This window comes from Miniopterus schreibersii (genome assembly GCF_964146895.1).
Source record: "Miniopterus schreibersii genome assembly, chromosome: 7".
NCBI lineage: Eukaryota > Metazoa > Chordata > Mammalia > Chiroptera > Miniopteridae > Miniopterus > Miniopterus schreibersii.
Window position 1 is genome coordinate 20,122,999 of NC_138108.1, and position 23,936 is coordinate 20,146,934.

A 23,936-nucleotide genomic window follows, 5' to 3' on the forward strand; every position below is an offset into this window, starting at 1 on the left:
TGATCAATAACGATGCTCTCATCATTGATGTTTCTATTTCTCTCTCCCTCTCCCTTCCTCTCTCTGAAATCAATAAAGATATATTAAAAAAAAACTTTATTGGCTACAACAATGGGCTAAACCTAATAAGAAAATATTCAACTTGGATAAAGAGAATATCCTACATTAAAAAAAATCATTGTACAAATGATTGGATTTTGCACAATATATTGAGAAATCTGGCTTGATAGCAACTCAAGTGAAAACAAAGTACAAGTTCTAGTTAAAAAGTGCAATCTAAGCCAATGATGGCTATTGATACAAAAGTCAAGTAAGGATTAAGACCAAAAGATGCAAGAGTCCTGTTGATTGCTGTGCTTTTTTGTTGTTGATCATTTCTGAAATATGGTTTCCATATCTTTGTGCCACGCTCAACAGACGACAAGCATAAATCCTATAAACTTAGTAGACGTGGGTGTATTCTGAATATGACCAGCAAGCAGGCTACAGGGCGGATTATCATATGTGACTAAGACAGCTAAAGGAGTTTTTACTGAAGAGATGGTGATATTTCCCAAAGCTATGGGCATGTTTTCTTCCCCCTTGTCAGGCCAGCTCTGAGCACAGAGTCTGGCACATATTTGGAGTCTAATAAATGTTTGTTAATCAAGATGGTCACAGCAGTCAATTCAAATATCTGAAGGGCTATGAATGAGGCTCAAAGTCTGTGTCCAGATAGATCAATCTAGGACCAATGGTAAATGTCACATAGAGACAGACTTTGTGTGGATACAATGGGCATTTCTATATCAATTAGAGCAATTTGAAAGAGAAAAAAGATGCCTCATGAATTCTTGTCACTGGAAAGCATGGGTCAAGTGATATCCTGTGAGGGGTTTTGTGGAGAAGATGCCTCTGCTGGATGGGACATGAGACTTGATTACCCAAGGTCCCATTCAACTCTGTCAAATCATTAATTAATTAAATGTTTTTTGAGTATAGACTGCTCTCTGCGGAGATAATGGTGAGCAAACGCAGGCAAAGTTCCTGTTCCCACGGGCCTGGAGTTGAGACCCGTGGTCTCCAAAATGGGCTGTGCATTTCAGATGAAGGGAGGAAGAAAATATTAAAACTATTACTTAGGAATTAAAAAAATTTTCATTCTTTTCTTAATTTCTACATTTGGTATATGTTTTATAATGCATATAATATCTTACTAAAGTAAGTAAGTGTATATCACTAAGAATCAAAAACATCTATTTTGGGGGGTTAACACCAAAACAATTTTACTGCTACACTGTGTGATCAACCAAGATGTCAAATAATCATGTGAACTAATGCAAAACTGCAACCACATCAAGTGCCACATCCTCTATTCCCCTTCATGGGACTATTTGAAACTCATTCAAACACAAATCTTTACTGTTCATCCATTGTGGGAGCGCTTAAACTGCTGGTGTTGCTGTGGAGACTAACACATAATAAATCCTAAGCAGTGGTCAGGCTTTTGGGGACAGGACTTAACCTGTGCTATGTTCATATCCTGGAAGAATCAGCACTGTGAGAATCCAGTCCTATGATTCTGTTATAATGAGGATTTTTTTTTTTTTTAACTACCATTACTTAACAGATGAATTCTTTTCTAAGTCAAGCTTTTATTAGAAGAACTGAAAGTTCAGGGCCAAGCCTTGAGAAGCAAAGAGATAAGAGATGGATGTTATTTCTATTCGGAAGCCGCTGTGGGCCACGCACATATGATACATTCCTGTGACATAGATATATACGGACAATAAGGTTTGTTTTATATAGTGATACAAAAAAAAATGCAAAAAACTAGAATATGACATATCTTAGTCATTTGTGTCTCTTCCCTAGAGCTTACTACAGTAGCTAGAATACAGTAGGTGCCAACAAATACTTATTGAAAGAGTGGAAGAGTGAACAGATGACAAATGAATGATATGTCCCTAATTGTAGGTATAGTTTGTTTAGAACTAGTAGTTCCCACTTATGGACGCTGTTGGGACACTCCCCAGCAGCATGCTTCTTAGATTCACCTGGTCCTAGGCATATCAGGAAAGTTCATAATTTCATTGAAGAAAGACAGTAATAATAACAATGGTAATGATAATAGCTAATATTATTGAATGCTTATTACGTGCCAACACAAGAACTGCTTGCTTTAAAACTTAAAAAAAAAGAGAAGAACAATCTTTAAATATAATTAAAGATACGGGCAGAATATTCTGAGTATAAATAATCACACTTTGATCTCTTACCCAAAAATATGACACCTGCCTAAAACTCCACTGAAAGAACTTTAGATCATTTATTAATACAAAGAGGTCAGAGTCAACAGAAAGATGACTGCTTATCCACATGTCTGTGCTGGGCAGTAAATTACATATTTTTTTTCTGATATCATCCTATAGTGGCTCCAGTTATGATTATCCTAAGAAATTTCTTTACTGGTCAAGTCTATGTGGGTGAAAATTAGCTTCAGGATAGTGTCCCCTAGTGTTCCAAAGAATAACCTTAAGATCTGGGGGGGGGGGGGGGGAATAAACATTAGGTGATAAAAATCTGGCGAGTGATAAGTGCTGATTGTTGTGTGCTCCTCTTAGAAACTTACAATGCACGGGAGTATATTAGAGATAAAAAGACTACAGTAAGGAAACTTGTTCAGTGTTGCTTAATCCAGAATTCTCCATAGCATTTGACTAGTGAACATTTTTTCAACAGAATGCTTCATTATTTATTTTCTTGGAATTAGAATTGAGAAATATTGGCTTTGGAAGTTCCTAGAAATAGCTCTGTGCTGGGATTCTAGCAGTGGGCACATGCAATGGGGCTGGCGATGAAGACCTATCTGATTTAGGGAAAGTAAGATTTACTATGGCCTGGGCCAGAAGAGACTCAGGCTTGGTATTATCACTTATATGACAAAAATTCAACCCTATAGAAAAGCTTGGGAGAAAAAGAGCACCTTCTAATCAGTTGTTTGAATTAACAGTTTAGTTATTATGGCTGTCTCACACAGTCATAGAAATTTATATTTTCATTTTATCCCAAAGAAAAACTTGACCATCTTTCTTTAATACTATCAACCTGGAAGCTTGACAGTAAGGATTAAAAATTGCTCCTTCCTTCCCACTTGGTTATTGGAAAGGCTCTGAAAGGTAATCAGTCTTGTGAAGCTACACTTTACAGTCTGCATAAAAATGCCATGATTTCCCTGCCTCTCCCCAACCTAATTGAAAGTGCATAATATCACCCAGCTGGGGAAATGTAAACGGTAAACATATGCAATATTTCATGCTACCACACAAAAGCTGGTTACTAATAGGGACTGGGTGGTTGTCAGGACCAAAAAGAATCTGGAAAACAAGTGTATTTTTCCATCTAGAATGAGAGCTCTTTGTTCCTGCCACCCTTCCCCCTTCACCTCCTCCCTCCAGGCTTCAAGCTACAGCCAGATTAAACCAAGGTCAGTCAACTCATTCCTTGCCTGTGTAATTCTAAGGGTCACCTAACAATGTATATTGACTAACACTCTCTTATATCAACCTTTCTAAAGATGAGGCATTTTACTTTTGGCAGGAGGTGGGGTTGGAATCATCCGGTTTCCTACCTACTTCAATTGTTATGACAGATGGTCCTATTATCTCTTACCTTAGCCGCTACACCTAAAGATCCTTGGCCTTGTCACCTCTTATCTTCCTCTACTTCATCAAACTCCTATTGCCAAGATTATCTCCTTTTCTACCTCTGATCATCCATGAATGTGTGTACAGGATCACATTTTCCATGAGTACAAAATCTCAATCTTACTTTTCAAAGTCCTCTGCACCTCTGCAGCCATCTGTGCTTCCACTTCAATTACTTACAAATCAACACTCTCTCCTAAGGCTCCTCACCTCTTCTAAATAAGACTTTCACCATAGGGGTTGTAGGAGAAAGTCTTCACTGTATTCCTTCAAAAGTCACTTCCTCTTGTACCATGAACTCAACTTCTATTGCCCATTCACGTTACCTTATGACTGGCTATTGTTTTAGTTCTGATGGCTGAAACCTTACAGGCGGGTCAAAGCATAGCACTTGTCAAGGGTACAGCGTCATTTCAGTTTTAATAGAGTGAAGGATATATTTTTATCTGCTTCAGAAATCGAGGTGATTTGAAACTTACTAAATTAAAACTATATTCATCCTTCAATAGTTATATTACCTGTCAACTGGCACGGGTGGATGGTATGGCTTGTTGACCTTGGCGTAGAGACCCTCCAAGTGGTCTCTCTCTGGAGACAGTGGACGGCCATCACGAGGATAAACCAGCGGTCCGGCCCGGGGGGGCGAGGGGGATCTATAGATGTTTGCTGAGGCACATGGCTCCCGGAAGTGGTTCACCCTGGCATAATTGGGGTCCATCTCATCATCGTCCATATCATGCAGTGATCCAATCGTACCAGCAGCATAATCAACAAGACATCTCGCCTGCTTTTCCCTTAGCTCCTGATGTTTTGCTCCAATCCTGAAAAATGTAGAACAGGTAACAGGGACATGTGTGAGTTTATATGCTAATACAATGATACACTCTCCTGACTCTATGTTAATTCTTCCTAGTTGGTCACTTAGTTGTCACTTTCCTGTATATTCAAGACCACACCACGCACAAATGTGAGTAGCATATTTCATGGGATTAATTTTATATCTACAGCCTTTATTTGTTACAGAATCTTTACTTTTATAACAATGCTGTAGTATTCTGACATCTTGCCCACTGATGATGGCTGATTGCAGAGTCAGGCCGATTTTCATTAACATTCCTTCCCTATATGTGGGATGCACTCATGGGAACAGTACACCTTTGGTGAGATATTACACAAGCTTGCCTTGGACAGGGATGCATGTTAAAGAGCCCATCAGAATCTTATACTTTGTCTAGGATTTCACTATTTGGCACCTTAGAGTCCCAGTGTATTCTTCTAAAGAAGAGAGCTTGCAAAAACTGATTTGATATGAAAAAGAAATACAGAGGCTTTATGGTCACTAAAAGCAGTGGGGCCAGATGTAATATATAAGAAACTCTAAGTTTTTTGGTTATCTAAATGGGGATCATTGTGTCTCATTATATAGGGACTAGGGATAAAGAAAATAGTGAAGAAATTAATAGACTCCTGACAGAGATGAACTGGCACATATAAGTGAATTAAACACCATTACTGGCAGAACTCCACGGTGCTAAAGCCTTAAGTGATATTACAAAATGCCACTGCTAATCAGCGTACTGTGTAGACTACTGGGATTGGGAGCAGAAAAGTATACTTAGGTGGACTCCAAATCCATCTGAATTTTGAAAATTGGACACTTAATCTGGAAAGTGTTAGATCAGCTCTCCTAAATTCCCAGTTAGGTGTTAGAATGGAAAGGTCGCTGTGTATCTCAATGGACAATGGTGATCTGATGGTGTCAGGAGGTTTTCAGCGCTAATGAGGGAAGAATGTAACTTTTACCCATCCCTGGGCAAGCAAGGTGTATTGTGTACGGGACGAGAGAAGTAAGATGATGAAAGAAAGACTCTCAAGAAAGGATGATGACAAATCCGGAGTCCTGGGCTCAGAGAATATGAGAGGGCTGTGGGCTAGAAGCGAAAGATCTATATATGCCTGGAGATATATATTGAAGGCTTAGATGAGTGAAAACAAAAACTGAACTCTCTCAATATCTTCTCTTCAAACAAAAACAGCTGTTTTTGCACAGGGCAGATAGTTTTATTTTACAGAACATCAAACTCTTTGTAAAAATCTTTAAAAGCCATGATCTTTCACGGTATTTTCTCTTTAGGTAGAATGGCTTTTTTTTTTTTTTTTTTTAGTAGAGAGGAGGGAAGGAAAAAAATATGAAGGATAGGACAAAAAACCAGCATCTATCCTCAAGTCACAACACATAAAAATGAATGTCAGGATGCTTTGCTGCATATCTCTTTGGACGAGGTCAAATCATGTGCCCTACAGTGCATATAAATAATTAGAAGAATTCATATTTTTGCAAAGGGGAGTTTGAACCTCCAAGGGATTTTGAATGAAGATGAAAGGAAGATTACACAGTAGGGTACCCGTTAAGGGGCCCCGTTCATCCTCTTACAATGCATGTTAGCCCTAGATTCATGGATGTTTGTTTTGAATAATTGTTTGATAAAGGAGATAACCTGCTCCATTCTGCAACAAAACAATCTTTCCAGGGACAGTGCAGACTGACTTATCAGAGAATGGTTGCTGCACTAGGATGACAGGGACGGATTTCCATTGCAAATAGAGTGCAGGACATCAATAAAGTTAGGGGGTGGGGTTCTGTGTGGTTACTATCCCCCCTAAGTGGGATGCCTTCAAGAGGAATCATGCCACAAAAAGATGAACATCTCAGTGCTGCTGCATGGGGCTACGTTTGTGCATTAATGAAAGAGGAAAACACCAAGCTTGGCTTTAACACATCACAGGAACAGAACACTAGTATCTGTGTTCCTTATTTTTATCACTTCTCTTTCTTTGAGGTTTTCTCATTAATTAAGTTTGCTGAGTATGCAGAGATTCTCGAATGAAAAGTACTCTGTGAACGCAAAGCAATATTTTATCTTGTATCTTCCTTTCTAAAAACCAAATTTTTCCTTGATCCTCTCGGTATCACTAAGTGTTGCAGTAAGTAATTTCATATTAATCACTCAGCAGGTGAAATAGTAATTCCTCTGAACCACCATTATCATGCCATAGATCAGGGCTGTTCCATGAGGGGGAAGAGAAACTAATGTCTGCAAAGGGGAGTATGAAGGCAGAAGAGACTCTCGCAAGAGAGAAATTAGATATATATGCACAAACAAATATATGTTTGTTTTCTGCTTTGACCTCCTGCCCCAATTCAGTGTAAGAATTCTAATTGTTTATAGTCATTTCCACTTGGAGGTTTCCTTATCACTGGGAACTCAACCTGTTAAAATACTTATTTTTCAAAATAGCCCTGGATGATATAGCCTTTTTATTGGATGGTACCACCAGTTTCCCCATTCTCCCCAGCATCTACCTTTAAATTAATTAAATCTCCTTTTTCCTCTTTCCCCTATGAAAACATTGTTTCCTTTTTCCATTACACCTCGTGGATAGCCTCTTCTAATTCCATTTCTTTAGTCACAGTCCAGTGTTTAGGCTTTATATTGCCTACATCTGCAGTGTCCAATATGGTGATCATTAACCATCTGATGCTATATAATTTAAATTGGAACTAATTACAATTAAGTAAAATTTAAAACTGTTTATCAGTTTCACAAACCACATTTCAAGTGCTCAATAGTCACATGACTACTATATTGAATAGTGTAGTTAGAGACTAATTCCATCATTGCAGAAAATTCTATTAGACGCTGCTGGTTATATTTTTCTAAGATTTTTGTTTTGTTTTGTTATATCAACACATCCCACTTTTTAATTAATTAACTAAATAATTAATTTTTATTTAAAGTATAGCTTACATACAATATTATATTAGTTTCAAGGGTATAACAGTGATTTTCATACCACTGTAAATAGCTGGTTTTTAATAACAGAAAAGGAGCAATGGGAAAGCCAGACATTTGGGCAGCTTCACCAGGAAGCTGCTACTTTGCACTCCCCAGGGAACCACCAGCCTATTCTCTGCAAAACATTGGGGAAAGGAATCCAACAAAGGGAAAATAGACGCATGCCCAGTAAAGTTGGGTGACATAGGGAAAGTACTTGTATATCAATCACACTGGGGAACAGAGATTATTGCCTGAATGGGCATGGTACTGAAAATCTGGGAATACATAATCCCCTAAATAAAGGAATTCTCTCTCTTATTGCGCTTGACTCTTGGCTCTTGGCTCGTGGGCCTCTTATTTTGCTGCTGCCAGTGTTTCCTTCATAGCCATGTGGCCCTGTGGATCTCACATGCAGTGGACTGATGGACTGCAGCTAGAAACACAAACTAAGCTAGCCTGATGATGGACTGGATCCAGCTCCAAAATGGAAAGGACACTGGATACTGGCTCTGATTTTAGCTCTCCTGAAGTCCCAGTTACTCTTCTTCTATGCCTGGGCCCAGGGGTGTAATTCCACAGAAATGAATTTTTCTACCATATTGCATCCTCCCATGAGGGCCTCTGGAAGTGCCAAGAACCCTACTTCCATGAGCAACCAGGGGAGACGAGGCCCTCTCCTATCCTATAACAATTTAACACTTATATACCTTATGATGTGACATCCCACTTTAATCTGTGCCTTAAAAGGCTGCTAGAATAATCTTCCTCGAAGAGCATTTCCATCACTATCTCTGTCACTGTTTTGATTCATAGCAGCTCACCTTTTTTCCTTGCGTATTTTAAATATATGACTCTATTTTCTTATGACAAAGTGTTGCTGTTGAAAAGTCGGATAATAATCTAATTTTATTTCCCATATAAATTACTTATAAGAAACTTGCTCGTTTTGCTTGTCTGGTCAAATTCTTTTCTCTTCTTTAAAGTCCAATAATCTTACTAGAAAAGTCATTCTGGGCTGATAACTCTTTCAGTATGTACTTTTAAGTATATTTTTTCTATCAGGGAAGCTTTTTTGAATTATAGATTTTATTATTAATGTTGAAGGATACAAGTTAAATATAAAAAAGCCAATTGTATTTCACTACATACTAAAGTGAGCAATTAGACAGTAACATAAAGAAAACTCTACCATTTAAAATAGGATTAAAGAACACTGCAAACTTAAGGATAAATTTAACAAAAGATGTATAAGTACTCTACACTGAAAACAAAAAGGTAGAAAGATGCTCAATGTCACTTTCATCAGAGAAATGCAAATTGAAACCACAATGAGATATCACCTCACACCTGTCAGAATGGCTGCCATCAACAAATCAGCAAACTACAAGTGCTGGTAAGGGTGAATTCACCTAATGCAGTGGTCGTGGGAATGCAGACTGGTACAGTCACTGTGAAAACAGTATGCAGGTTCCTCAAAAATTAAAAATAGAATCGCCTTGTGACCCAGGATTCCACTTCTGGGAATATATCCGAAGAAACATGAAACACTAGTTGGAAAGCATATATGCACCCCTATGATCATTGCAGTGTTATTTACAATAGCCAAGATATGGAAAAAGCCTGTGTCCATTAGTAAATGAGTGGATAAAAAAGCTGTAGGACATTTACACAATGGAATACTATGCAGCTGTAAAAAAGAAGGAAATCTTACCCTTTGAGACAATATGGAGGGAACTAGAGAGTACTATGCTAAGTGAAATAAGCCAGTCAGAGAAAGACAAGTATCACATGATCTCACTCATATGTGAAATCTAGTGAACAAAATAGTCAAAATAGAAACAGACTCATAGATACAGAGAACAGACTGACAGCTGTCAGAGGGGATAGGGGTTGGGTGGGCTGGGTAAAAAAGGTGAAGGGATTAGCAATAAAAACCAAAAAAACATCACAGGCACAAATAATAGTATGGTGATTACCAGAGGGAAAGGGGGTGGGGTGGCGGGAGGAAAAAGAGGGTAAAAGTGGAATAAATGGTGATAGAAAGAGACTTGACTTTGGATGGTGAACAAACAATATACAGACAATGTATTATAGAATTGTACACCTAAAACCTATATAATTTATTAACCAATGTCACCCCAATAAATTCAATAAAATTTCTTAAAAAAGAGAATAGAAAAAAAAAGAAAAAAAAAGGCAAGCAAATGAGAGAAAATATTTGCAAAATAACCCAGTTAGAACTGGGCAAAAGACTTGAACAGATACTATACCAAAGATCTAGAAATGTGCAAAAAGCAAAGGAAAGAGTGTTAAACATTGTAAGGCACAGGGGGAATGTATATTAAACCCACGGCAAGAGACCCTTACCAAAATGCAACAGGATAGCATCAAGTGTTGGAGAGGATGTGGACCACCCCGAACTTTTGTACACTGTGATGGTGTCATGCCTTTGTGGAAAGGTCTGGTATAATCCCTACTTTATTATTCCTAATAAACTAGGCAGGCACGGAGGCCGTGACAGGACAATTCACCTCTCGGGCACTGATATAAGACAAACAACTACACATGTCTACAAAAAGTGTTGAAGAATGTATGGAAATAACTGAGATGTCCAGCAGTAGGAGAATGGATAACCAAACAATGGTATATTCATATAACAGCATGTAAATTTGTTAGTAGTAACAAAAAATAAACTACTGAAATACTCAACAATAGTGATGGATCTCAAAACTATGATGCTTAGCGAAAGAGGTTGGACATAAAAAAGAACTTACTACATGCTTCCAATTATAAGAAACTCTAGTTCAGACAAAAGAATCTCATGGTGATCGAAATCAGATCAGTTGCTTCTTGGATCAAGGCTCTAATGAATGAGAAAGGGCATGAAGGAATATCCTCAGGTGACAGAAATATTCTCTATCTTGATATACATTCATCAAAATGGAACAGAAAATATTCTTCTGCTTAGTTAAGACCTGAATATTTCACTGTATGTAAATTTTACTTCAATTAAAAAACTTAAAATGAAAAATAAAAATGAAATTTAAAAATGCCAATTATGCTACATACAGGGTGGGGCAAAGTAGGTTTATAGTTGTGAGTACGTGAAACAGAGTTTATCCTCGTATTACTATTAATTATTGTATTATTTTCCTTAAGAACAACCTTAACCTACTTTTGCCCCAATCTGTATATACCTTTAAATCCATGTGAAAAAATGTAAAAAAGTTGGAGTCATTAATTCTAAATGTACATATATAATTCTTCTCTTTTTAAATGCATTACCTAAAATAATTATCATAACAAATTAACAGCATGAGTGTGATTGCTGGGAAAATATTTAAATTGCTTAAGGAAACACAGCCCTTTTCAGGCAATTTAAACACTTGCAAAGTACAAATTTACAAGCCAGATATTGATTTTGATAAATATATATCATTCTTATTAATCCAGAAACACATCCTGTAAAGACTGGATAACCTGTTTTAAGTCATTACAAATTTCTGCATTTATCATTGGACAAGTATTTATTGAGCATCTACACGCTTTAGTTTTGTTCTTGATGATGGAGACTCAACAGTGCACACAAACCCTTGCCTTTGTAGAATTTAATTTCTAGAGAGGGATGTAGAAACAAATAACAAAATAACTAAGTAATGTTAGATGGTAGTAAGTGCTACAGAGGAAAATAAAACAGGGAAAGGTGTTGGATGGTTGTGGGGTGGAGTGGCAGCGTTATACTTTTAAATATGTGGTAAGAAAAGGCACCACTGAGAATATTGAGTTAAAGGCTTGAAGAAAAGGAGAGTGAAGTTGTACAGATTACTGGGGAAGTCTTTCAGGCAAAGGGGATAGCAAGTGTAAAGGCCCTGAGGCAGGCAAGTGCCAAGAACAGCAAAGAGGCCAGTGTGAGAGTGAGGAGTTGGAGGGCCAGAGAGGGAATGGGGGCCTAGATCCTGCAGGGTCTTGAGGTCCCTGGCAAAGATTTTGGCTTTTACTCTCAGAGAGGTATATAAAAAAACTCCACATTTTATTATATAACAACAATGCCATTATCTCACTTAAAAATTAACAATGTTCCTTAATGTCATCTAGTACCTAGTTTATAAACAAATTTCCCCTACATTTTTAGGTACCTAAAAAATGTCTCTTTCCCAGTGGATTCATTTGGATCTGGCTCCAAAAGCTATTTACACATTAAATTTGGTTATGTTTTTAAGTCCCATTTCATATATACAATCATACTCTTTTTCCTGTTTAGTTTTTTAATTTTTCCATGCCACTGAATTGTAGAAACCAGACCGACTGTCCTGTAGGTGGTCCCATATGCTCCTTCATCCCCATACTTCTAGTTTATGGAAGGTAGTTCTAGAGCAGCCTGCCCAACAGGTCTTCCTGCAATGATAGACATGCTGTGTATATGGGCTGTTGAATACGGTAGCCCATGTGCCTACTGAGCGCTTGAAATATGGCTCGTATGACTAAGGTACAAATGTTAAAATTTAATTAATTTAAATGTAAATAGTTACATGTGACCAGTGGCTTCTGTATTAGGCAGCTAGAGGTTCCACTTTTTTTGGGAAAGAGTACTACAATGGGGTGGCGGATGTGGCTCAGTGGGTTGAATACTGGTCCCCCAAAAGATAAGTCCACCTGGATCCTGTTGATGTGACCTTATTTGGATAAAGGCTCTATGTAGATGTAATTAAGTTAAAGATCTCAAGATGAGACCATCCTGGATTATCCAAACGAAAGTGTCCTTAAAAAGAGAAAAAGACATAAAGAGTCAGAAAAGAAGGCAATGTGAAGAGGTGGGCAGAGATTGAAGTCATGTGTCTAAAGGTCCAGAAATGTCAAGGATTGTTGGCAAACACCAGAGCTAGGAGACAGGTATGGTACAGTAACTCTAGGACTCTAATATAAATACCTTGAAGTTAGTATATGTGCTTTAAATTATGTCACATTAAGAGGCATACACTCTCAGGTTGTCTTACTTTAGTGACGTTAAGGTGACAAACTGATGTCTCCATTGCTCATTGGATCATTTCTTCCATCAATGATTTTTTTTCCCCAGCAATGATTTTTGCCTGAATTATTTCACTAGAGGTTGCAAAAAGTAATTTTAAAAGTCATTATCCCTTGTACATTTATTAGTTGGAATTCTTCTATAATGAAAAACTTTCCCTCAAAATGTTGGGTGTTTTGTTTACCCTGAATTACACAGAGCACAGGAAAGGCAGAATAAGTGCTTAATTATTTTTAATTACTGATTTTCAGACTAAGGACTTAGTACCCTAGATACTTCCAATGTTGATCAATGATTTGTTAGATACCTTTTGGGGAAAATGGTGAGTTGTGAATATCATTATGAAGTTTATGTTTTTTAAAAATACATATTTAGGGTTTTCAATCAAGTTCATTCCTTACTCTTTTCGTTACATAAACTGTCTAAGACTTAGTCAAGGTGGACTATGTGTCAGCTCCTTTGTTTTTCTGACTTGACCCGGTTGTCACTGAGAGTGTCTTTGCTGCCTGACAAACAAGCCATCCCAGGTTCCTGTTGGGTACCTTGTGTCGTTATCTTGAAAGCAGCCATTTTTCCAAAGAATTCTTTCTTTTCAGTGGAAAATTATATTTAGAGAACAAACTCTGGGCCTTAGGACAGCTCACTGCCATCGGGCTGTCACTGCTTCTATGCTTTTTCTGTGCACAGAGCTAGGATATATAATTTTGGGGGGGAAAAATCACAAGTTTATACTGATAATTTTGATTCAAATATAATATTACAGAATTTTGACTTTACTTTTAAGAAGTTTATGTTTGTTTCTGCTTCCTTTAAATGAAAAACCTTGTTCTTAATAACACTGACATAATTATTTGTATTATCATACATGATTTTAAATACATATAGTTTTAAAATAATAGTACCAATATTACTAACAGATTATTGAATGAATTTAAGATGTGTATAGTTGTTCTATTTTTTGTAAGAATATATCCCACTAGATATGTAGAGTCAAAATGCTGTGTTCTAATATCACTTGAAGTAATTAGATTTCCTGACTCGCTATGAAACCAATTTATTTTACAGTGAGGTTATTTGTTTTGGTTTATTTTCAATATTTAGGGAATTGTTTTTTTTCTTTTGATTTAATTTCACTTGTTAAGTTTGTAAAACATTTCTATTTCCAAATTCAACTATATACAACGTACAGGTATATAGCTTTCATCAGTCTTTGTTATCCTAAGCAATATAACTACACTTGTTTATTTTTTCAAATGAAAGCAAATGTAGTTACATATTTATCTTTATTTATCACACAAAAGGTAGAATGCTATACATTTTCCCCCTATACTTTGCTTTTTAACATAGCAATATCCAGAAAAAGACTGCATATTAGTGAAAAGAGATCTTCCTCAATTTTTAAAAAAGTTTCAGAGTAGTCTACAGTGTGAGCATGCTTTTGTTTACCCAAAGAGGTCTCTATTATTGGACATTTGGGTATTTCCAATCTTTTACTATTAGAAATAATGGTGCAATGATAAACTTTATGCAAAAATCAGGCTATATTTTTGCCACTGTGGCTTTCAGATGAATTCATAGAAGCAGGATTGCTGGGTCAAAGAGAAAGTCACATATAATATTCCTAGATTATGACAAATTTCCTTCCATAATTGAACTATTTTGCATTACTACCTGCTATGTAGAAGGATGACTATTTCTCTGCAGTCTCATCAACAGAATATATTGTAAAACTTTGAGATGTTTGATAAACATAAGTAAGAAGTAATATTTCAGTGAAGTTTTAATTAGCCTGTCTCTTATTATGTGATGCTGAATATCTTTTCATATGTTTAAGGGCCATTTTCATTTCCTTTTCTGCAAGGTGTCTGTATCTTTTGCTGATTTTTCTATCAGATTGTCATTTTCCCCTCTCGATTTTTCAAAGACCTCTGTGTAGCAGCATTATTAGCACTTTATCTGTGACAGAAGTTGCATATATTTTTTTCTGTTTGGCATCTGCCTTTTATGATTCCACTTAAAATTATTGATTAGCATTTCATACTTTATACTTTACCCTCAAAAACTTTATAAAATGCTGTTACGTTTGCATACTGTTTCTTGATGGATTTGTCTCACACAGAATGTGTCAACAGTATAGTTCTGATCGACTTGACCAGCGCTAAGAAAATATAGCGACTGGAATTCTCTTTGTTGCTACTGTGTGAGCCCAAACAACAGAGACACAGAGGAATAGATAGAAGAGAAGATCTCCTACCCGTAGTGGTGATAGTAGTTGAGGTCAGAAGAGGTGTTTCAGGGGAGATCTCTGGGGTAAAAGAAGTAGTATCATTAAAAGAGATTACAAACTACCTGCTATAGAGCTTTCTTTTTTGACAGTGGAGATAATTTGTCCTGCTATCATTTCTGCTTTCATAATAGAAACTGCGATTAGGTTACTGCAATTATCCTTTGCCAGTGAACAGGCCCAGTTCCTTCAGCTTTTTCTTATGAATGCCATTTTAAGCTGCAATATAGATTGCCAAGAAAAATTACAGCTCCTTTATTATTATGTTGTTGTTATTGTTATTATTATAGTGACCAGCCAATACAGAGTCACATGCATGCAATGTTTGTGATCAATATTTCATCTTGTCAACAAAACTATTTTAACTGAATTAATATTGTTCACTGATTTCTCATTCCTGCCTGGGTATCTATAACATTTTCTAAATGATCTCCTTTGTCCTGTGCATTTTTCTTGTCAGCCTAAACCAGACCTGATGTGGTTAAGGCAACTGGGTTGATGGGATAATTTATCACTTATCTTGTAATAAATAAATTTTCTGGAAAGTTAAAATTTACATTCTACAATATTGACATGCAAATTCTTTAATGCTGCTAATTGAATCTTTTAAGTAGACCTTTTTCTTCATGTTTTTCTTTTAGCACACAGATACACATCTAGCGCTTTATGATTTGCAGAATCAAATAGTGCTGTCCCTTGTGGATATTGTTCCTGAACAGGAATATTGTGGGTGAATTTGTACCCATGGTTTGCCAAGTGTCATGAGGGCAAGGGCAATGCCGATGCTCATCAAAGCAGGGCAAGGCAATAAAGTTTGGGAAGGCTGTGAGAGTCAGGTGTGCTCTCAGAATATTCTAATTCTGCAGATCCCTGAGAGGCTCACCAGTTCGTCGTGTAGGTAGGCTGACCATAGGAAGCATTTCCATATCCCACATGGTCCAGCTCCTACCAAATTTCCCGCATCAAATGGTTTTTACCGATTTGACACCGAGTGCATTTCATTTCTAATATCATGGCAGTCATTTTCAATTCCTACCTATTTGCTGTATTTCTTACAATGTCAAATGCCAAGACTCTCTAGTATTTTCCCATTGCTACTAACTACTACCGTTTCAAGAGAATTGCCATTCAGTGCAGGCTCTCTTATTGCAATTTACATTTTCCCTAAATTTATACCTTTCCCAGACCCATTAAACTTCCTCCATTGCTAATGTACTGAGTTCCTGTAATTTGTTTTCTCATAATGTGGACAAATTTCTCAGAAGTGCTTAGTAAACATCCTTTGGCTTTCATTGGGAAATTAGCCCCAAAGAGGGGGTGAGGGGAACAAATGACAGAGTGCTCGCTATCTTCTCTGATAATGAGTGGTTCCCTTACAGCAACCCCAGACAGTGCCCCACAGAGGGTGTCATTAGGCAGTGACGACATTAAAAGAGGTCCAGGTTGCTGGCCAAACTAATGCCGAAGAAAGAGCTATAAGAATCTGCCCTTGCGATAGCTCTGTGGGTTGAGCAAAGTTCATAAGCCATTGATGTGCTTTAGTCTGATTCTTATGTTTATTGTTAAGACCTATGTATATAGCAGGAAATAGTCTTATTCATGTTTTATAATTCCCCCAGGTTACACGTGTCCACTGTGGAAAGTAGAGGGGAAAGTAAGTTTTCTGAGTTAAAATGATCTGGAATACAGCATTTTTTAATCCTAGGAGCTGCCCAGGGTGACAGCGACAGAAAGAAATGACTGGCCGTTGACATGTAGTGGTTGCCATCACATGGAACAGAGTGAGCCGACATCCCGAGCGCTGACTCTTTGAGGCTCTGTGCATCTACGTCAACTTCCTGGGAGGAAACAGGAAGAATCCAGAGAATTAAAGGAAACTGGCTACATTTCCTTTCCTTTCCCTTCAATCTCTTCTTTCCCTTCCACTTGTCACCTGGAATTTCACACCTAGCCAGTGATCCCCTGGACCTGTCTTTGATCTTTGCCTCCAAAAGCTTTTCACATGAAATTGTGCTGATGCATGGGGGACATGGACACCCACACAGCCCAGGCGGCTCCATTTCCTTTGTTTTCTTAGCTATAAACACCAGATGTCTCAAGGTCGTGGTCACACAGAATCTTCTTTGAAATAACTCTGGGCTTATGAAGAGTTCTACAAGGACCATCAGCTTCCACGGGGCCTGGAAAAATTATGTATGGAACCTGGACAAACCAGGTATGGAACAAAACTGTATCTGAAACAGGAAAAACACACACTCTATACTTAATGTCTCCACCCAGCCAACATGTGAGGGGCCCTCTTATTCTGAAAAGTCATGTGCCCTGCACGACGAGGCCTTTTAAAAGAAGCAGAAAGTGCAGTCTTTTCCCTCCTACCCTATTTACTCAAGAGACTTGAAACAGGTCAGCAAAAATAGTGTATTAAACCACTGTATTGCCGGCAGTGCTTGTTAGGATTGCTATTTTTGCCTTTTCCAAGATGTGACTTTTTCCTAGAGAAACCAGATCGATTATTCTCAAGTCCAGACACATGCCAGAAGATGGAGTCTGTCAGTCAATTTGGTTTCTTTAGCTCCAACATTTACTGAGTGTTTATTATGTACTCAAAACTGTTCCAAGGGACATTGGAGTGACAGGTAGAAGAACCACAGGCTTGTCCCTCATGTCTGCAAACTACGGTCCCCTCCTAATTCCAAAAGGGTAGTGACAGGGTCTCCTTAATAGGGGTCCAATTCTAAGATGAACTGGCACCAGGAGTACCCCTGTCCTCCGGCCCTCCTCCCTGTACGTGCTAAGAATGGGACATGAGAAAAAGCCAACCACCGCCTTAGATGCTCGCCAACCACCATGCAGCCAGCAGAAGGTCCAAGAAGCTAATCCAGATGGCACCCATTGTGTCTACAGTGACTCATTGAGTTATTGGGCAATGAGTTACTGGGCAATTGGGTAAGAGGACAAGTATGAAGAACCATCCCATGCATCCCATTGCTGCTCCAGCGGATGGTGAGGAGACATGTGCAGCCACAATCACTGGTGTCCACCTAGGTGAAATTTGAGGGAGGCTCCTTAAGGGAGCATATACTACACACACGGTCTTGAGAATGACAGTGAGGATTTTTTATTTGATACGAGAGCCCATGGGTTTTCACACAAGGGAGTCTAATGTCTGATCTATCCTCATTTGTCCCTCCACAAAATCCACCAAACATTACATCAGAAGTGCTCTTTTGAGAGGCCATTCTCAGTTCTGACCACGGCATTCCATTACTCGCCTGGCTCCCCATTCCTTGGTCCACCTAGTGACCCCCTGCTCCAAGTTTTGTTTATAATTAATATAGAAAATCTCCTAACGATTGAAAAGAACTTTGGTTTACCTCTTTCCAGTTAATTGCCAAGGTGAATGAAAAGTGTCGGGGATAAGGGAGAGATTGGCATTTTTTATTGTGGTGAGCAGGGTACAGCAGTCGTCTGAGTTTTAAGATGTGGGGAAAACATCCTTAATTCCCTTCATTACTACCTGAGATTTAGGTATTCAGGCTCCATTTAATAGCAATAATGAAGCACACATTTAAAGGGGAGGCGGAATGTGGCTAGATATCTCCCTGCAGGGAGAGTCCATTCTTCAGACAGCAGCCTGGATGATCTCATAAAGAATAATAGTTTCACAGCTTCTCAGTTCTAAAACACTTCCATGACTTCCTTTTACACTTAGACAACATGAAATTGCATTACTCTGACCTATGAGGCGATATCATCAGATGCAAGTCCTCCGGGACTTTGGCACATGCCACTCAGTCTTAGTTATCAAACTCCAGTCACAGGGCTTCATTTGCCTCAGGCTCCATTAGCACTTGCACTTCTTTCTGTCTGAAACCCTCTGCCTCCCGGGCTTCCCGTGGCTGGCACATCACTGCGACATGAGTCTCTGCATCTCAGACACCCTTCCCGGTCCAGCTCTCTACTGTGTTCTTCTTTTTTCTTTTCTTTATTGTTCTATCACTGCACGATTTGATCTCTTTCATTTATCTGTTTACAAGAATGTAAGCTTCACAAGACCAGGGACCTATTTGCCTGTCTATTGAAATGACCCCGATATTAGCACAGTGCTTGGCACATGGTAGGCACTCAAAAGTGTGACGGAGGCAGAGGGAAGCGCAGTCTGAGAGAAAAGGCCATGTGACGCTGGAAACAAAGATTGGAGAGATGTGCTTTGAAGACAGAGGAAGGAGCTATGAGTCAGGAATGCAGGCAGCCACATAAAGGCAAGGAAAAGGATCCTCCCTAGAGTTTGCAGGAGGAATCAGCCAGCCTACAGTTTGTCTTTAGCCCAGTGAAATTGATTTCTGAACAGTGGCCTCCACAACTTTAAGAGAAACAACCTGTGTTGTTTTAAGCCACAGAGTTTGTGATTTGTTACAGCAGCCATAGAAAACTAATACAGATTATAAATAAATGGAATTGATAAATACAAGTATTTAGGCATGAGCTATTTTCCTTCAGAGCCTAGGATGGTGTGTCAATGTGAATCTTTCCTGCAATGTAGAAATATAAGCAATGAAATCAACCTCACACCCTGTAGCATATAAAGAGACAAAGGAAGCCAAATTCTGGAAGCTTTCATACTGTGTGCCATTAGCAGATTACAAATAAAAATGTGTGTTTACTGTGGAACACAGAAAAAGAAACCTAAATGAATGGCTCTAAATGTCAAACAACAATTATATTGGAGACATTACTGTGGGTACAACACCTACCCTGGTCCTGACAGCTGACATCTGTAACACAAGAAGACACTCCAGAAGGAGAATTGTGGATTTAAAAGAGCTGATGTCAGGCCTTTCCTAAAGGTACCTTCTTATCATCGCCCCAAAATACATTATACAGTACACATTTTCTTTTGCAGTTTTAATAAAGCAAAACTTAAAAACAAGCAGTAATATTTTTATTTCCCCTCTTAGAAAATCTACAGTGACCTGCTTGCAAATATACAGTAGAAGTATCCCAGAAGAGCCCCTTGGTTCATTAAAATAATCAGCATATTCCAACATGCATTCGTCCCCGAAATAATAATTCACTTTCAATAAATTAATTATGGTTTTAATGAGTGAAATTTACATTTAGACTTCTGCCTTAAGATCTGCACAGGAGACAGCCTCCTTGCCCTCACAGTTCCACTGGAGCAAGGCCTTTTCCAAGTAGCCCAGCCGCTGTTGATGGGCTTGCCGGCACTATTCAGATATGGAGAGGCAGGGTGGCATAAGAGCCAGAGAGCCTGGTTTGGAACAGAGCTCTGTCACATTTTAATTTTGTGACCATGGGCAAATTACATAACCTCTCTGTCACCTATAAAATGAGAAATATAATAGTACCTATCTCAAAGGGACAAGGCTAAATGACTTAATACTACAACAAAAGCTGTTAGAAGAGTGTGGCTGGCACATAAGTGACAGCGATTGTTAGCAAGAATAATAAAAATCCTGCCCTGGCTAGTGTGGCTCAGTTGGTTGAGCACTGTCCCACGCACCCAGAGGTCGCGAGTCTGATTCCGGTCAGGGCACATGCCTGAGTTGCGGGCTTGATCCCCAGTATGGGGCATACAGGAAGCAGCGGCTAGATGTTTCTCTCTCCCCCTCTCCTGTCCTCTCTCTCTCTCTCTCTCAAGTAAATAAAAACATATTTTTAAAAAAAGAGTACTAACAATCCTCCATTTCTGACACAGGTGAGGGGAAGTAGCAATCCTCACATGCACACACCACTAGTGGTGTCTGAAAAGCATTTACACAGTTCCTCCAGCTTCTTCACAGCTCCACCTGGAACCCTAGATCCAATAGCTACTTTTAATAATTGCCATATAACCTGCACTGGCGAAATGCTCGGGGGAAGGGGATGTTATGGCTAATTAAATTTTCAGCTTGATTGAGAGCAAAGCAGCAAATGCGTCTGGTTTGAATCTGTTGGCTGCAAATCTTTCTAAAACATACTAATCCTTTAACTTGTCCTGACTGAACTCATTGAACAGAATTTTTTCAAGATTGAGTAAAGGCATCACTTGAGGACCCGCCATCTCAGCTCCGTTGTTCATCCTGCAACACTTGAGATACTGAAGGGTCACAACGGAGTAACTAGCTAGTCGCTGTAATTGACTTGGTACATTTCATCTCCATTTGCTGAGGGCCCAGCCTGCGCCTGGCCCTGGGGAGTGTGGCTCGTTTTCTCCTGATGCCCCCCTTTGTGAGTCAAGTGTTTAAAAGAATTATAAAAGAATCTAGTTAGCTGAGTCCAGATTAATGAGGTTTTGGTATAATTACTAACTTGAAAAAGTTTAAAGGCAAGTGAAACATTGCTTTTTCAGGTAGCTTGAGTTTGTCATACCTGTGTCAGCATATGGGACAAAAGGGGGGAAAATGGCCTTCTGTTACCCTACTTAGTTTTTCCAGTTTTTCAAAACTGTAACAAAAGTTCAATTTGCTCTACTTTTTTTTGAACATGGTGTTATGTTATCACATATATACATACAGCATATAGACCTATACACAACAGTATGCAACCCACTTATCAACAGAAATCTTTTGGCAAAACTTTCACAGACTACTGGAAACTCAATTATCTGCCTGACTCAACTAACTGCTATTTTCCCAGAAAATTTTGCCTTAAACTTTTCAACTGTCTCCTCTGTCAGTTTTGGAGAAAGGAACTATAATGAAAAGCACTCCGATTGCTTGGAAATTCCCTTAGATTTCAAATAAAATATCTTCCTGAGTCTTAAATTCCTCTCTAGTTAGCAGCAAAAATATCATATATTATTGATGGGATTAAGAATTTAAAATTTTAAAAGTCTCTTTCAATATGTTGCAGTTAAGTTGTACTTTGTAATTGATTTTAATGATTTCATTGCAAGTGTCTAGATATCCTGGATGATAAAGAAGGTCCGTTCTATTGTCCCACTATTTATTCATGGCTGCCTTCTCTGTGATCATACAGCATTTATATACCCTATTACAGTATTTATCCCAGCTCAACTTCATTGTAATTAGTTGTGTATTGTTTTCTCTCTTCATCATGAACTTGTTGAGGGTAGAGACGAGGTTGTATTTTACTCATCTTGCTATTTCCCCTAAGTGCCCAGCTTCTCAATTAATGCTTGGTGAATTATTGAAGATTTCAGGCCAAAAAATAATTAAAAAGTCAAAAGTGAATCATAGCAGAGAGTATCTACCCAAATCCTCTAAGTGGAAAAATTTCATATAACTATAATTTAACTTCAGATTCAAAGGCATGACGGTGTATCCCGAGGAAAAAGATTCAGGGATGTAAAATAAATCGTTAGTTTCTCAGATGATCAAAAATATTAAAAGTCATCAGAATACAAATCTTTCTTATGTGCTTTTAGAACTGAAATTGGAAACTATTCAACTGAAGTGACCAACTAAAGGCGATCTCTCACATGAGAAGTGTGGAAAATAAAAAAAAGAGAAAAGAGGGGCAAAAAAAGCGAATCCAAGATGGTAAAGATAAGCAATAGTTTATCCAGACAAGGAGCGCCTGTCAGAAAGAAGCATGCTTGTTCGGTCTTAAAATGCACAGGTGGCGAGTGGGACTCAGCCAAGACCTCACTCGCGGGCCCCTGCAGCAGGCCAGCCTCTAGCGCACATCCCTCTGGACGCACCCGGGATGCTAACCGCGGAGCAGTCAGGCGCTCCCGCACGTCAGTGAAAGGGCCAGGCGGCCAGCTGATCCTCCAAGGGAGGGTCCAGCACGTGGGATCGGGCTGGAGAGGTTCAGGGAAGAGGTGAAAAGAGATGGACTCAATAAACTACATATGGGATGGAACGTGCCACCTTTTGTTTTACAGATGACACACTCCAGTGTCCTCTCAGGTGTCCTCCCTGAAAATAGGGGATCGTTTGTTCCCTCAGCTTGAAGGCCTTTGTTCAAGAGAACACATTTTAGATGTTCCCCTGGGCTTGGAGGGACAGTTTTGGGCTACTTGTAAGAATTGCAAATTGCTTGATGACAAAGCCCTCCTTTCTGTGCTTTAAAAAAATACTAATCTGAGTCCTTAGCATCTGTTACAGTACTTGGACCACAGTGGGTATGAACTGATTTTTGAATGTATCAGTTGTCAATAAAGGGGTATAGTTGATAGAGTATCAGCCTTATTAGCATGTTACCTTAATGATCTGAGCCAACCAGCTGCATTCATTGAACAACATGAACAAATCTACTTTGGCTCACCCGCAGGTGCAGGCCTCAGGGGCATTTCGGGATGAAGTGTGGAAGTGGGAGTGCGGGCTTCCCCACAGGGTGTGCACGCCCCCATCCTGCCATTGCTTTCCTTATCTTTCCAATACTCCCCCTTCCTCCAAGTACCTGACTCTCTTCATGGACATCCTTTTATACAGTATATAAATGATGCTGTACGATAATCTATTTAAAACTGAAAACTTCTACTTTTCCAATCAGTCAAGGACTGGTTATTAAATGCTCGAGAGGGGGCTAAGAAATATAGAACCATGTACTATTAAAACTATATGCATGTTATCTATCTATGTAACGACCAATCTCACAAAGACAGACAGACAGACACACACACACACACACACACACACACACACACACGCACAGGGCCACTTGCAGGGGTTACAACATTACAGATATTCCCACAAACAGTAAAACTTTCCAACAGCTGAGCTCTCTTAATATCAGAAAGATGTCCTCAGAAGCCACAAAGTAATAAAATAAAACTTCAGCATTCCTCAGCTAGTCTATGTCTGAAACTGCTTCTCCTATTTGTTAGATGAAAAACTCCCTTTCCTATGCCATCTGATTATGAGGCAATGTAAAAATGAATGTATAAATAGAAGAATAAGCATGTCTATATAGCTTCGTATGTTTTCAAATGCTCCAGAAAAGTTGTAAAAACATATTACACATTTTACTTTTAATTTGTGGTATTTGGAGCTCTTCCTCAATTTTCCCTTCTTAATTGGCATGATTTTGGCAAAATGTGCTCCTCCTCTCCCGTTTAGAAGCAAAATCTCCCAGGATATTTTTGATAAGCTGAATTTCCATTTTGGTTCACACCCCATATTGATTTATTT

At 38.6% G+C, this 23,936-nt stretch overlaps 1 protein-coding gene across 2 annotated transcripts in view; it reads right to left on the minus strand.

Moving 5' to 3' along the window:
- The window catches only part of PARD3B (par-3 family cell polarity regulator beta), an 853,033-nt gene that overhangs the window by 135,288 nt on the left and 693,809 nt on the right, over positions 1-23,936 (minus strand). For both annotated transcript variants that reach the window (XM_081143277.1, XM_081143276.1), the window contains exon 20: positions 4,205-4,507. In XM_081143277.1, the coding sequence (XP_080999403.1) occupies positions 4,205-4,507 (303 nt within the window). The remainder of the gene's footprint in view (positions 1-4,204; positions 4,508-23,936) is intronic.